Consider the following 13,532-nt stretch of genomic DNA (forward strand, 5'->3'; position numbering starts at 1 on the left):
CTTTCCATATATGAGTATCTGGATATGCACTGTAATTTTATATGACTTTAACTTGGTGTTTGTCAAATTTGTGTCGTCAAGGATGAAGTCATGTGGAATTGGTGATGCAATGTTACGCATTAGGGTTTCCTGAAAACAGCAGATTTCTTTTTAGCCTTCTGCAACTAACATCTCTAGGCACTACAATTAAATCCATATTTCTAGCTGGACCCAAAGTTCTGGTTGTTGACTTGTTCTTGAGGAATAATTTTCTGGCAGAAACCTGATGGGAATGGCAGTGAACAGAGCATTAACAAAGCATTAACAAGAAGATATTTTAGCTACATTAGAGCGTCTAGTTTGCTGCAGTGCATTTTTTTAAACCTGTGTTTTAAGTCACACCAGTTGCATGGCCTGGGGATTTTAAATCACTTTGATCCACCCTGAAATATCTTGGTTAATTAAAGGCAGTAAAAATTAGCACAGATATACAGATCCCCTAAAGTTTGAATATCAATATGTGCACCATGAGCTTGGATATGTATCTTTTAGTCAGGTACAACTGTACTTATGAAGTTTGGTTCTAGCGACTCATAATTCATTGTCATCTCCACAGGTCAATGGGGGAAACGCAGTGTTCACCCAACTCTGGACAGGTGGACATGCACACGTTTTCCCCTTAGGGCAATTTGTTTGACAAATTAACCTAACATGCACGTACTTTGACTGTGGTAGGAAGGCAGGGTGTACCCGAAGAGAATATGTGCATGTAAACTCCATTAAGTCATTTAATTTAAACTCTTCTTCCTGTAAGGAATCAGTCTTAACAACTACAATACCGTGTAGTCCAAATTTGGTTGCAGTAGGTTAGGGACTTTTTAAAAAATTTTAAATTTAGCACAGTGAGCCTTAAACAGTGGTGCAGGGAGGGTTTAGCTGTCTGAATCCTCGAGATATCTACATCTCTCTTTCTTTTTTTCCTTTTCTCTTGTCATCTTTTGTTCCTGTCATAGCAAAACCGCAGACTGGACATCTTTTATTTTCCCTTTGTTTCAACAGTCTTGCAGGTTTGCATGTATACAGAGCTTATTGGAATTGTCAGTGGGCCTCACTTCCATGTTGTATGCACTAGTTTGGACGATCTGAACAAGAATCTTAAAGAAAGGCTGAATTAGCAGATTAGAATTTTTTGTAGGTAAAAAAAGAGGGTGAAATGAAGATATCATATCACAAATGCCCTGAAAAGCATTCACTGGCTTGTTGGCAGAGTCTTGTTATATTGAATGTAAACGACCTGCATCTACAGAGAGACATAGAGGTGTGCAACTTAAATATTTTAAGCAATTGTTTGTCGTTACTTTTTTTGTCATACAAAGATTTGGCTGTGAAAACTCCCCGCTGAAATACCAAACCTCCAAAGGGCAATTAGAGCAGGTCAATCTGACCATAAGTCGCTCATTAGTGATCTTATGGGAAGATCAAAGGGCACTACGGCATAAAGAGAGGAACACTGAAATTTAGTAAGTCAAAGGAATGGAATGGCCTGGCTCAAAAACCAATGAGAGACACTTACCACACATTTCTTCTAAAGGGTAAGGAGTGTTTCTCTGCCAAAAGCTGAGCTGCTGTCATGTTCTCAGCCAGACCTGCCTGTTTTACAGCTGACCTCTGGATGGACAAGTTTCCCACTCCCATGTGTTTTTTTCCCTTTATGATCATAAATGATGTGGTTAGTTCTTTAAAGAACAGTACTAAGCCTCTTGGGCATGTAACAAAGAAAAAATAACGCATAGACCAGATATTTCTGATTCATCTGACTGCCAACTGAGTGAACTTTAAGAACAGCAGGCGTCCAACCTCAGGGATCCACCGCAGGTCAATACATTGGCAATGTGTCATGATAGATTCTTGTTTCTGTGCTCATATCAAGCTGGCCTTTTAGCTGTGAGTCAGTGATTCAGATCATAGTATTGGAAAATGCGGTTTTGTGTCTCAATCTTCCATATCTGCGTCCTTGTTGAACTATTTATTTACAGTTAACTGAAAAAAATGGGGCCCTGAAACTAAACTATACTTGACAGACACTCCAATACATGTACAAAAGCAAAAGGTATCTTGATCTGTAGAATCTGAAATTGTTCATGTATTTCTAACTGGCCTTTTGGAAAGTAAGACATTAGTCTCCAACACTAACGTCCAAATCCAGCAGGACTTCCACACACTTTAATACATTGATATTTTTCACGTTTTACTACTCATGTTCATTTCTGACCATTTGTACCTCATGAAATTGGTTGCACATACAGTACTGTACAACTTGTGTTAGCAAAAGTGTTGCAGAGAAATACATTCTTGTCATATTTTATGTAGCTAATAGTAGTTAATCTGGTCAATGAGCACAACAGTTAGCAAATCTAACAGTTTGTTTTTTTTGAGCTTGGGGTTGCCAGGTCAAGTTTGTCTGCTGAGGTGGAACTCCACATAACGCAAAACTTAGTGTTGTAAGAAGATTTCCTATTCTACTGATTTTATGACCTCAGTCATTAGTTCTAAATTTGAGTGTCAAATCAATGTATAAAAAGCAAATAAAACTATAGTACTTGGTACTTTGAAAGATTTGAAGAAGGTTTGACTCCTGAAAAAGACAGTGTAATTTAATTAGAGGTGGTTTAAACTTTGTAGCGGTACTACACATTTTGAAAATGTGCATGGTTTCCTTTGTTTCCCTGTCATGTCTAAAATAAGAAAGCACCCTGACTGACGCTGCGCTCTGCTCAGCTACTGCAGATAACGCACAGATATCTTCATGTAAGGCTGGGCCTCGTCAAAGCTTGCTGACATGTTACCCAGGACACCGTGACCAAACTCTCTTCTAGCTGCTCCTCTTTCTCCGCCCCCTTTCCCTGTGTGTGTGTGTTTTTACGGGGGCTTGGGGGGGACCACCCTCTCTCTCTGAGCATCAGACCACACAGCTCAGCTCTGAGACCTGTCAAACACAGCTGGGACATCTCCCCCACTCTCTCCTCCCCCCCAAGCCCCCTCTCACCTCTCCTCCCCGCGTTGCTCCCCAGACTCCAGCAGGAAGCTTTGATAACGCGGTGGTGAACGGCAAACGGGGGAAGATTTCCATTTTTATCTGCTTCGAAGACTCCGACAGCCTCCCTCCTTCCCATCATCCCCAACTGCCTCTCATCAGCATAAAAAGACTCTGCCATGCCCCTTCTTCATTGTGCATGCTTCAGATGAGGTGTAATTGATATAGACATGATTGGGGAGGAGCAAAGAGGAGAAATATCCAAGACTGATCCACGGCGACTACTTTTTCCTCCTTCCTTGTTCCTTTTGAGGTGCAAGTGCAGCAAAAAAAAAACAACCCAAAAAATCAGATTTTTTTTCTGTTTTTCAGTGCCGGCTGTCAAACGAAGCGAGCGTCTGTCCCGTGTAATAAATGTCACCTAAACGTATAGTCAAGAACTTCAGTCAGCTCTCGAACTTTAACTTGCAGAATACAGAGCGAGGCAGCTGCTCAAAATAAATGTTTTGATATTGGGGAGTGTTTGAAGGTGCCTTGTCACCTGATGGCTGCTGTTAAAGGCTGTTTTGTTTGCGCCTTTTGCTGTGTAGACAATAACAGGGGCGCCTGTAAACTTTACAGTGTTCTCTCATCTCTGCCGCGGGTTGAGACATCACTTCCACAGCTCCTAGAGCCTGGCTGCTTCTGCACTCAGAAATCATAAATCAAACAGACTTAGGTGAGCTCACATGGTGGGATTACTACGAGTAAGGCCATCTAAACACCTCGCAGGTCTCCAGGTCTTGCTTGCACGACCAACCTGAAATGCATGCAGTACATTTAAAAAGAAATAGAGGAGATTAGCAATGCCTGACAAGAAACGAGACGCCATTTAGCGGTTTGGGATGATATACACACATGAAATGCATTAAACAATTAGGCTGACAGTTGTTTGTGTCTACTGATGTTTTCTTCTTTACTGATGATGGATTATGCTGAATACTGAATTTCAAAGACGCTGAGGTAGCACATGTGCTACTGGGTGACAACTTGTCTCGTGATGCCATATTTATGATGAACGCTGTCATGCAGCCTAGTTAAAGGTTAGACAATCACCACACTAGGGGTGTGGTAAAAAAATAAGTCACTCTTTAAACAGGCTATTGTGGAGTTTGCATAAAGTTTGATTACTTTTCTTGAGAAAGTCTTGCCTACAGTACAAAAACAACTAAGAATCAGTAAACTGCAGTTTTGCGCACTCCAATTTCCTGAACGTAAAGTTGAAACTCTTACAAGCTCCTAGCATGAACCTGCTTGAACAGACAAGGATCATAGCAGCAAAAGTCATAGTCAAAATAACCTTTAGTCATACAGCCATCTTCATACTTCTGGGCAAATATGTTGAAATGTGGAAAAAGCCCTAAATAAATGTATTATTATGTATTTTCTGATATATTTTACATGTGTTTTTATTTGGATCACTGGAGTACGTTAGGGGGAAACCACAATATGCTAAAGTTTATCTGGTTAATTTAACATTATCTTTAACTTAACATCGCTGTCACCCTGTTGTATTTGTATTTGTCATTATGCTTTGAGGCTCTGACATCACCTTACAACAACTCTGATACTGTACTTTCCTATTTTGACCAGCAGACAGACTACTACTGATTTAAAATGAATAAAATGTGTGTCTTGATCACTACCGCTCACACATGACATGCATACCACACAGGTGACACAGCTAACCGCTTGACACAACTGTATCTCAGATACTGCAGCAGTGGCCCAATAATAACATTACTAAAGCTAACGCAACACTATGATGTCTCCAGTGATGAAGAGTAACTCACCTCAGCATGCCAGGTGCTTGCAAAAATGAAAGTAAAGACCAAATGTTGATTGGTCTTTACTTTCCTTAGATACAGGAAATCAGAGAGTGAGTAAAGTTTTGAAGGTAACCAAGGGGAGATCATAAATTTATCAGTTCGATCTTCTCCTTTTTATATGAGAGGCTTAATAGGGCTTCTTCATAAACACACAGCCCTCTGGCAACAGAGTGGTTTAGATCACGTGTCAAACCCGAGAATCTTGGGCAAAGTCCAGGCCACCATAACTATTTCAGTCAAACTTTGAGACTTGTGTGCTTCAATACCATTTTATGAGTCAACTCAAATCGGTGTTTACTTATATAGTGCTGAATTCCATCAATGTGAAAAGATAAATATTACTTAATACCACTGAATAGAGAAGACTATAATATTTTAATTGTTTCTTACTATGTCCGTTTAATAATACATCCTATCACCTTTTTGAACAAGTATTGATTTATGATGTTTTTTTTCATATTTTTATTTGTACAAAATATTTTGTAAACATGTTGCCACTTTCTTCCTATTCACACAGCAAATTCTGCAGAGTTAAATCAACACTATTTGGTCCTTATCACAATTGGTGTCAATTTAACTCTTTCGGGGTTGTGCACAGTGTTGCACTACTTCATAACCATTGCAGTGGTCGTCAGTAAAATCCACTGAAGTTTGACTTGTGGCTGAAACATGAGAGAAAATCTCAAGTTCAAAAGTAGTTCGCAACACTCGCAAGGAGACAACAGAAGCAAGAATCTGTCGGCCCTTTTGTCCACATCCCCCCTCGACTCGACAACTTGTACAGGCAATCACATAATAAAAAACAAAAACAAAATAACCACATAAGCCAGCGCCTTGGGAGAATATTTCAGGAATGTTTCAGTCACTAAAATAACATCCAGCTGGTCCAAAAGGTGATGGAGGCAGATTTAGTTTCTCCCCCTGCCGCTGTAGCTCTTCCAGCGGTGGATAAATCGCCATAAACGCCGCTGCGGCGCATCCTCCAGCCCTCTACCCCACCCAGAAACCCCTCCCTCTCGTCCTCCTTCCGCGCGGAGGGACGGACGGTGGGATGGGGAGAGAAGTTTGCCTGCGGCGCGCTCCGCTCAACATTAAACTGTATTTCATTTTAGGGGGGAACAGCAACAAGAGGAGCCCTGCGGAGAAGCTTTCCAGGGAATGCTGAGGGAATATCCGAGAGCTGAGTCACACCCGCCGCTCGCAGCTGACCCCCTTTATTGGCTCCTTTGATTAAATATAAAACGAGGGAAGTCATTAATGTCTCCGAACTAAAGGGAAGAACTAAAGGCTCGGGTCCAGTCGGAGGGTGCTTTTTAATTTAATTTGTGGAGGAAGAAGACGAGCAAAGCGGCGCAAGAAAAGAAGACGACCCTTCCGAGTGAGGAAAAAACAACAAAGAGTCCGACTCAGAATGAATAACAACAAAATAGAGAAGGAAAACGAGCAGAGTGAATTCACCAACCACGAAGAGGAGGTATGTATGCCGGCGTACCTGGAGCTCAGCAGCTGCTGCTTTTTAACGCTTAATAATCAGGTTCGCGCTGCTCCGCTGGGAGTTTCCACTTTTTAGCCCGATTGCCCGAAAACCTGAGATGCTTCACTTCGCTCGGAGTTTCTGTACCTCGTAAAAGTTTCACCAGACCTCCTGATGCGAGTAGTCTTCCTTCGTTGTTCTTCTTTTCTTTACAGAAAACAGAAAGAGAAACAACTGATTATTTGGTGTTAAAGTAGACGTGTAAGCTTGGTGGGACTTTATTTTCACAAATAAAAAGATGAGCTCCAGAAGTGACTAGCAGAGAAGAACTGAAAGACGCAGTTTTTCCATGTTCTGCTCTGTGTCCACACCTCAACCTGTCCTTGCAAAGTTTTTGCTTCAGTTCATGACGTCACTGTCCATATATAGTAATGATGAGTTTTCAACTCCCGTATTTTGTTTATTTTATTCTATATCGACGGCAAAAAAAGGAAAAAAAAACTTTTTTGTTTTTGACCACTCTAAAGAAAGCAAAAGTATTTTAAGTATTTTAAAATAAAAACAAATTCCACCGTTTCTCGTTGTGAGTTTCTAGCGAGAATATCTCATTGCCTGTACCATTTACAAATAATCTTGCAATCTCACTTCCTGCATTTAGTAATTAGTGCTTTTACATCAGGCTAACAATGAGATGAAAATTAAATGCTTAAAAAAAATCTTTTAGTCCAAAATCTTCAAAACTTTAGGTGTATTTATTTTAGATGTGTTTCTTCGTCTATATTTGTTTTGTAATGGATCAATACAACACCTCTGAGGTGGAGACATGCTAGTATGGCTGCAAAATGTAAAAAAAACTGACCAATTTTAAACCTCTTATTGCTGATGGTTTTAGGTTTTTAATGTTTTAGACATGAAAAAAACTAACTTAATTCCATAACGCTTTAGAGCTGTGCTTATTTTATATGTTTTTATATGTGTTTGTTTTAACAAATGACTCACATTTTTACCCCTAGATTACTGAAACAATGTTTATGTAAACATTTTGCAATAGTAACAATAATAACAATAACAGAAGGGGGGAAATAAATAGCCAAACAGGAAGTTTGGAGCGCTAAACACAACTATAAAAGAGATTCTGAGCCAAAGTGAATCAGAGTTCAGAGAAGCACAGAGGAGTCATTGAAGTTCAAACAACTGCTGCTGCAACATGCAGGCAATAACTCTTTGTTGCATTACAGTTACCTCCTCCATCTACGCACAACAGAACGGTTTGTTAGGAAAAAATGTGAGATAGTCTTTTCTAATAAAGATAAGATGGTGGTCCAGTTTCTGTAGACACTGCGCAGTCTGTTTCAACACTATCTCTGATTGGGTTTGTTGTGTATGTTTTTGCTTTGACACAGATGTGTCTCCATTCAAAGGACATAGATTGTTATTTTCGAGCTTGCAAGAAAGGTGTATCAGATTATGTTAGATATTTCCCTCGGAGTAAATCTGATTAAGGCTCGTCACTTTGTAACTGAATAGCCAAACATGCCCGGACTGATGTAATGCCATATTTGGTCCCGAGCTCGGAAAGGTTTCTATAGATGCAGGGAGTTTATGTAGCACTTCTCGGATGAGGTAAAGGATAAGAAATTGAGAAGTTCAGTCTGAGTCTTTCTGACCTCATAAATTGGACTGTTTGACAGATCATCTTCTGGAACGCGGTTCTGTCTCTGCTAGTTGAAGTCACAGCCATTTTTTAATTCGCAACATACTCAATTCTGCTTAGTTTATTTGTATAGCACCAGCTTACAACTGATGTCACTTTACAAGACAAGCAGGTCAATTCGAGGCTGATTATTCACAATCCAAGTTGGTCCAAATTCAATTGTAATCAATGCAATTCCTTCCAGTACAATCCATTACATTATAGTCAGTTCAGTTCTATCCCGAATACAGTCAAATTCAAATATACCAAACAAATGTGTGTATTTAAGCAAACAGCTTATTGCCTTGAGTCAGTGGCAGTTTGGTCCTGAAAATATTGACAGCTTGTCCATTTAATTGGACATCTGCCAATTATGTATTTTTTAATTGCCAGTACCAATGCTAATTCTTATGTTAATTGCTGTCTATTTATTTTATTAGTTTTCTCTTTCAGTTTGAACTCTTATATAATATAATGTTTGGGAATATATTCTGTATTTTTTTAAAGATGGGAATCAGTGCCTGTGGCCTGTTTGACAAATGATCTGGTACCAGGTCCTATAACTATTTGAATCTTAGCTATAGAAAACCACACACCAAAGATTATACTATGTGTAACTACTGTGAATGGGGAGGTACTTATTTTTATTTATTTTTTTTTTTTACAAAGGGTACACTTGTAGTTGTAATAGACAAGAATAAAGGTTTTGTTATATCCTTGTCTAAATTTGACATAAAATTCAAATTTCTTTTGGGTGTGTGTTGTTCTTGCACTGGAAAAAAAACCCCACCACCGCTGTGGTAGAAAAGCTTCATCAATCAAAGCCCATTAAGAAATGTATAGTGTCAAGTGTAACATAGAGATGTACCTATCTTATCGTCAGTTTTGTATAAAGATGCAGCGATCAGGCTTTTTCTGACCAATACCAAATTTAGATTTTGACTAATCTGGATTTTTAAAATTGTAACATATAAAAGCAGTGTAACAATAAAAATATGCCTCATTTTCCTTGATAGAGGTCATAATGTCGAATTAAAAGAAATTGAAGGAGCAGCAAGAATTTCCCATTTGCACATCAAAGCCTATAACATTAAACTTATTTTGGTTTGTAGTAGACTTGAAAAAGTGTGTTAAAGAACTTGCTGTTTGTTGATGTTTATAGATGTTATGATGTTTACATCTATAGAAACCTTTCCCATCAATTTTTGACCAAAATTGATGGGAGTTGTAGTCTAAGTGCATTTGAAGAATAAGGTAAAAAAAAAAAAAAAGAAGTGACAATTAGAGCAGATCAAGAAAAATCGGCCAGTTCGGATCTCCAGCAGGTAGATTGACTCTCAGGTCTCAGGAGTATCCAGTGTAATAGAAATAGACCAGATTAATTTGTCCACCAGTCAATTGGTCTATCTCCAACTTTAACAGACTAAATGGACAAAACTTGATGTTTTTTTTGTTTCTAGAAAATAAAATTAAAACAAGAGTGATAAAAAGCTCTTAAAACTAAATTACATCAGAATTTTGTGCATTTAGTCTGTTTAAAACCTATATTTGATTCCTGCTCATTAGCTCTTTCTATACTCATTTTAGCATCTCATAGCTTGACTTAGAGCTGAAACATTATTTTTTGAAATTTAGCTGCTTTTTGTAGTTGTAATTAAAATTTTGACCGCATACTATCAGATATTATGACCTTGACCTGTGATAGTTTGCTTTCTGATATAATATGAGATATTCCCGACTGAATAACAGAGTCCTTATTGCAATATTTCTGGTGAAAATATTTGTTTTTTTCCGCCTCATCCCGTTTGTTTGATAAATATCTGGACTCTTTCGAAATTGAAATTCCGTGCTGTCGACGGGCTGCACCACCAGACGAGAACTGTCTGTGTGAAAGGCAGACACAGAGACGGGGAGAGTAATGGCCAGAGGAATCTAATGTTGTAGAAATGTTTGGATCTCATCCAGACTGGCCGAGACTTACATTCACTTGGACGAATTAACATAAGGTTGGACAGGCCCACTTTGTCTTTGCTCTAATGATTTGTGTTGTTTGAGCTGCGGGGGGGAAGGAAAGAGGTTTGAGTCGTTGTTTTTTTTCACTTGTTCACAAGTGTGCAGACAGATGTAGATGTTTGTACACTAAGGCAAAGAGTAGTGTGAGTTGGGCTTTCTCTGCATCATTTCTTAAATTTCCCTTTCCTTGAATCCTAACTGCCCAACTATAAACTGTAACCTTATGAGAGGCAAAGTTCAACAGCCTGGCTGGTGTGACTCTCACATGCTGAACAACATCACGCCCTCCCTCCCCGCTCTTGCACAGCCTGCACCTCAATGGATCACTGATTCGCACCAGCAAAGCACTGCTGCGAGCTCGTTGCTCAACCTCGCATGCCGTCGACGATGCTTAACGTTTATCTTGCGTGCACCGGCGCTCACCAAACATGGTCTGGCTGCTGGCGAGGTATGGAGGAGGAGGCGTGGGGGTGGGGGGTTCCAGTCCCTGCAGCATCTAATCTGGAGAGCCGCTGCGATAAGCGCGATTATCAGGTGTTCTGGATGCTTTCACGTTTAGCAGCACTCGGCTGCTGATGAAGTTGAGGTGACATGCTTGTAACTGTCAGAGATATGTTTCGACCGCGGCCGGTTTCCAGACCTTTTTTGGACAAGAAATCTGGGTTGGACCCTAAAGGAGACTTGTATTAATCTGATATGACAAGGGCTTGATAGAAAGATATGGCATGCATGTTCGCTTATTTTAATGCGGACCGATATTTATGCACACTGAGACTTCAACACACTTTAATGTTAACAGAAAGGTGACATTTAAAGACAAAGGGCAAGCAGAGAAATTGAAGTAAATAAAGTGGAGACGTCATTCACTTGGCAGCCAAAAACCTATTCATAGATAATATTAAATGGTGGGACTGATGCCTTTATGATACTCTAATGGTAAAATACCCTCAAATCAATTCCAATACCCAGTTTTCAGTTAATGCAAAAACTTCCAACAACCGTGAATACCTTTTTGTTTATTTACAGAAAACTGACCTACCGAATTCAGCTTAAAAAAATGTGACATTACTTCTAGTTGTAGTTATAATGCACCAATCCATGGGCAAGAAATTGGAATCAACCAGTTTTCTCTATCACTACTAAGCGTCCTTTTGTCAAAGTAAAAGTACTTATAGCAGATTTCTTTGTCTTACTATAATTCATAATTCAGAAAATTGGTAACCAATCATATCTCAAGCAAAACTGGAAATTGGTGCAGCTCTAGTTGTAGGTACATTAACAGTATTGTGTGATTTTTAGGATATTATCTCTTTTTTGTTGTTTTTCTCTTAATAGAGAGCTGGAATAACAACAGACTCATTTTGGCTTGTTAACTAGTCAGACTATTTAACTAAGTGGTGATGTTATGAAGCCTGTTGTTTACCTGGTGTAGTTTTTAAAAAATGTTCAATAGGTGTTATTCCTTTTGCTTCTTATCAATACCACTTTACTGCCAGGTAGCAGCAGCATGTGGGGGAGTGGCAGCACTTTGTTAAAATTTTATACAATGGAAGGAAACTTTTTATACTTTGACCGACGTCTAAAAGCAGTTCAGACCTGATCCTTTTTTATTTATTTATTTATTTTTTGCAGTTTTGAAGGTGTAATGTTTTTAAGCCTTATGTATATTGATATATAAGCCATTATCTAATTAGGAGCACATTTTTACATTATTTTTGTGGGGTTTTGTCTTTAATTGATATCTTACTAATTAGCAAAGGTAACACAAGACCTTCGTTTATGCTAGTTTTTCCAAATAAGCAGGTAAAAATATATATTTTTTACAACTTATGTTGGTAAAAGCTTTTTTCATCAAGTAATACTTCAGTGAACAGCTTGCTGAGCTCTGGTCTGTTTTAAGTTTATTAAACATTAGATAAAAGTTAGGTTCATATGCTTTGATGAAAGATTAATGGTGTTAATCTTGTAATTCCTTCATTTTCTGCTGGTTCTACTTCCTAACTACTCCCTATATCAAAGAACCTGCATTATGTTTTTTTTATGGTAGCGGTGGCTTTACATATTTCAAAAAAGTTTGAAATATGTTTGAAATATGAAATATGCTTTGTATTTGTTAAATACAAAGCAGAAACTTTGTATTTAACAAAACACAAAACGAGAATGAACTTAAAAAGAATACCTGGAAATCAGTATCTGATTGGCTGATTTAAGGAGTTTGACTGGATTTCATTAAACATCGTTAAATTCTGGATGGCTTGTTGGAACAGAAAGGACATTATGACTTCTTCTTGGCCTCTTTCACTGTATTCTGACAATCAGTGGAGAAACAGAGAAGGATGGAAAAGGCAAATGGGGTAAATGACGTGCATCTGATCTCTGCCAGTCAACTGTCAGCTTGACCTTTCACCTTTTTGTTGTCAGTTCGCCTCTCTGTGTCTTATGTCTGCTTAAGTTGAAACCCGATTATGGGGTTGATGTGCCAAGCTTCAGTTTCTGGACAGAAAAGATCACGGATGTAAAAGTCCTACTAAGTAAGATCCTTGAACCCCCTTAATACCTGTTGAATGTTCTCATAGTCAGAGGGAATACGGCACGAACGAGTTCAGCAAACGTGGTGCGCCTCCCCCTGGGGTGTAATTGAGTTGTGCTTGGCCTGCTTCAGGTATCCTCTTCAACATAGCAGGTCATGTGGGCAGCAAGCGTGACCTTTTTTTTTTTTTGTTCTTAGGTTGTGGGGCGGGCTGAGTCTCGCTGCTGGAGAAGCTCCATGGGCTTTGGGGATGAGTGTGATCCGTGTGTGTGTGCATGTATCTATGAAAAGGGCACGATGATACGTTAACTCTCTGTGACATGAAACGTTACCTGAGGGAGGGGTTGGCGTGATGGGGTGCGAATGGACGGAGAATCTGACCAGACAAAAGATCTACAGTAGATCGAGCCTGCGACAATTCAAAGAAGACACAAAGGCACAATATTACAAAAATAAATAAGTAGAATAAAACCCTGAGTGAGGTGAGGGTAATATAGACATCAACAAGCCACCTTTACTGCCATACAGAAACCATAAAACCTTGCTCTGTCTGACAGTCTGAGAGGATGGAGTTTATTTATAAAAGCCTGAGGGGAATTGTCATCTTATCTTAGCCATTTGTCAGCAGTTTTGACAAGAGGTATTTGAAAAGACAACAAGAAAGCAGAGAGTCGTCAGGACAGATGTGAGAATAAAACAAACGTACATATATATTTATAGTACTGTTACTTGTCTCCCACTTTTTCTTCTCAGACTAATATATATATATATATATATATATATATATATATATATATATATATATATATATATATATATATATATTTGGTGCTGCTTCCCCTAAAAGACCTCGGCTGTCAGATCTCAGCTTGTTTTGTAGTTAATGATATGATGAAACTGCCCTGTGATGGAGGAAGTGCGAACTTTTTCCCTAGATGTGT

The 13,532-nt window shown here is 38.9% G+C and overlaps 1 protein-coding gene across 2 annotated transcripts in view; it reads left to right on the forward strand.

Moving 5' to 3' along the window:
• Positions 1–5,883: 5,883 nt before the first annotated feature.
• Positions 5,884–13,532, forward strand: part of rbpms (RNA binding protein with multiple splicing) — a 46,830-nt gene continuing 39,181 nt past the window's right edge. Inside the window, exon 1 of one of the 2 annotated variants that reach the window (XM_005813400.2) lies at positions 5,884–6,355. In XM_005813400.2, coding sequence (XP_005813457.1) covers positions 6,293–6,355 — 63 coding nt within the window. In that variant the 5' untranslated portion in view covers positions 5,884–6,292. The remainder of the gene's footprint in view (positions 6,356–13,532) is intronic. The other variant, XM_023346182.1, reaches the window with a different exon arrangement.

The sequence above is a fragment of the Xiphophorus maculatus genome, chromosome 14, assembly GCF_002775205.1.
Source record: "Xiphophorus maculatus strain JP 163 A chromosome 14, X_maculatus-5.0-male, whole genome shotgun sequence".
NCBI classification, from domain to species: Eukaryota; Metazoa; Chordata; class Actinopteri; order Cyprinodontiformes; family Poeciliidae; genus Xiphophorus; species Xiphophorus maculatus.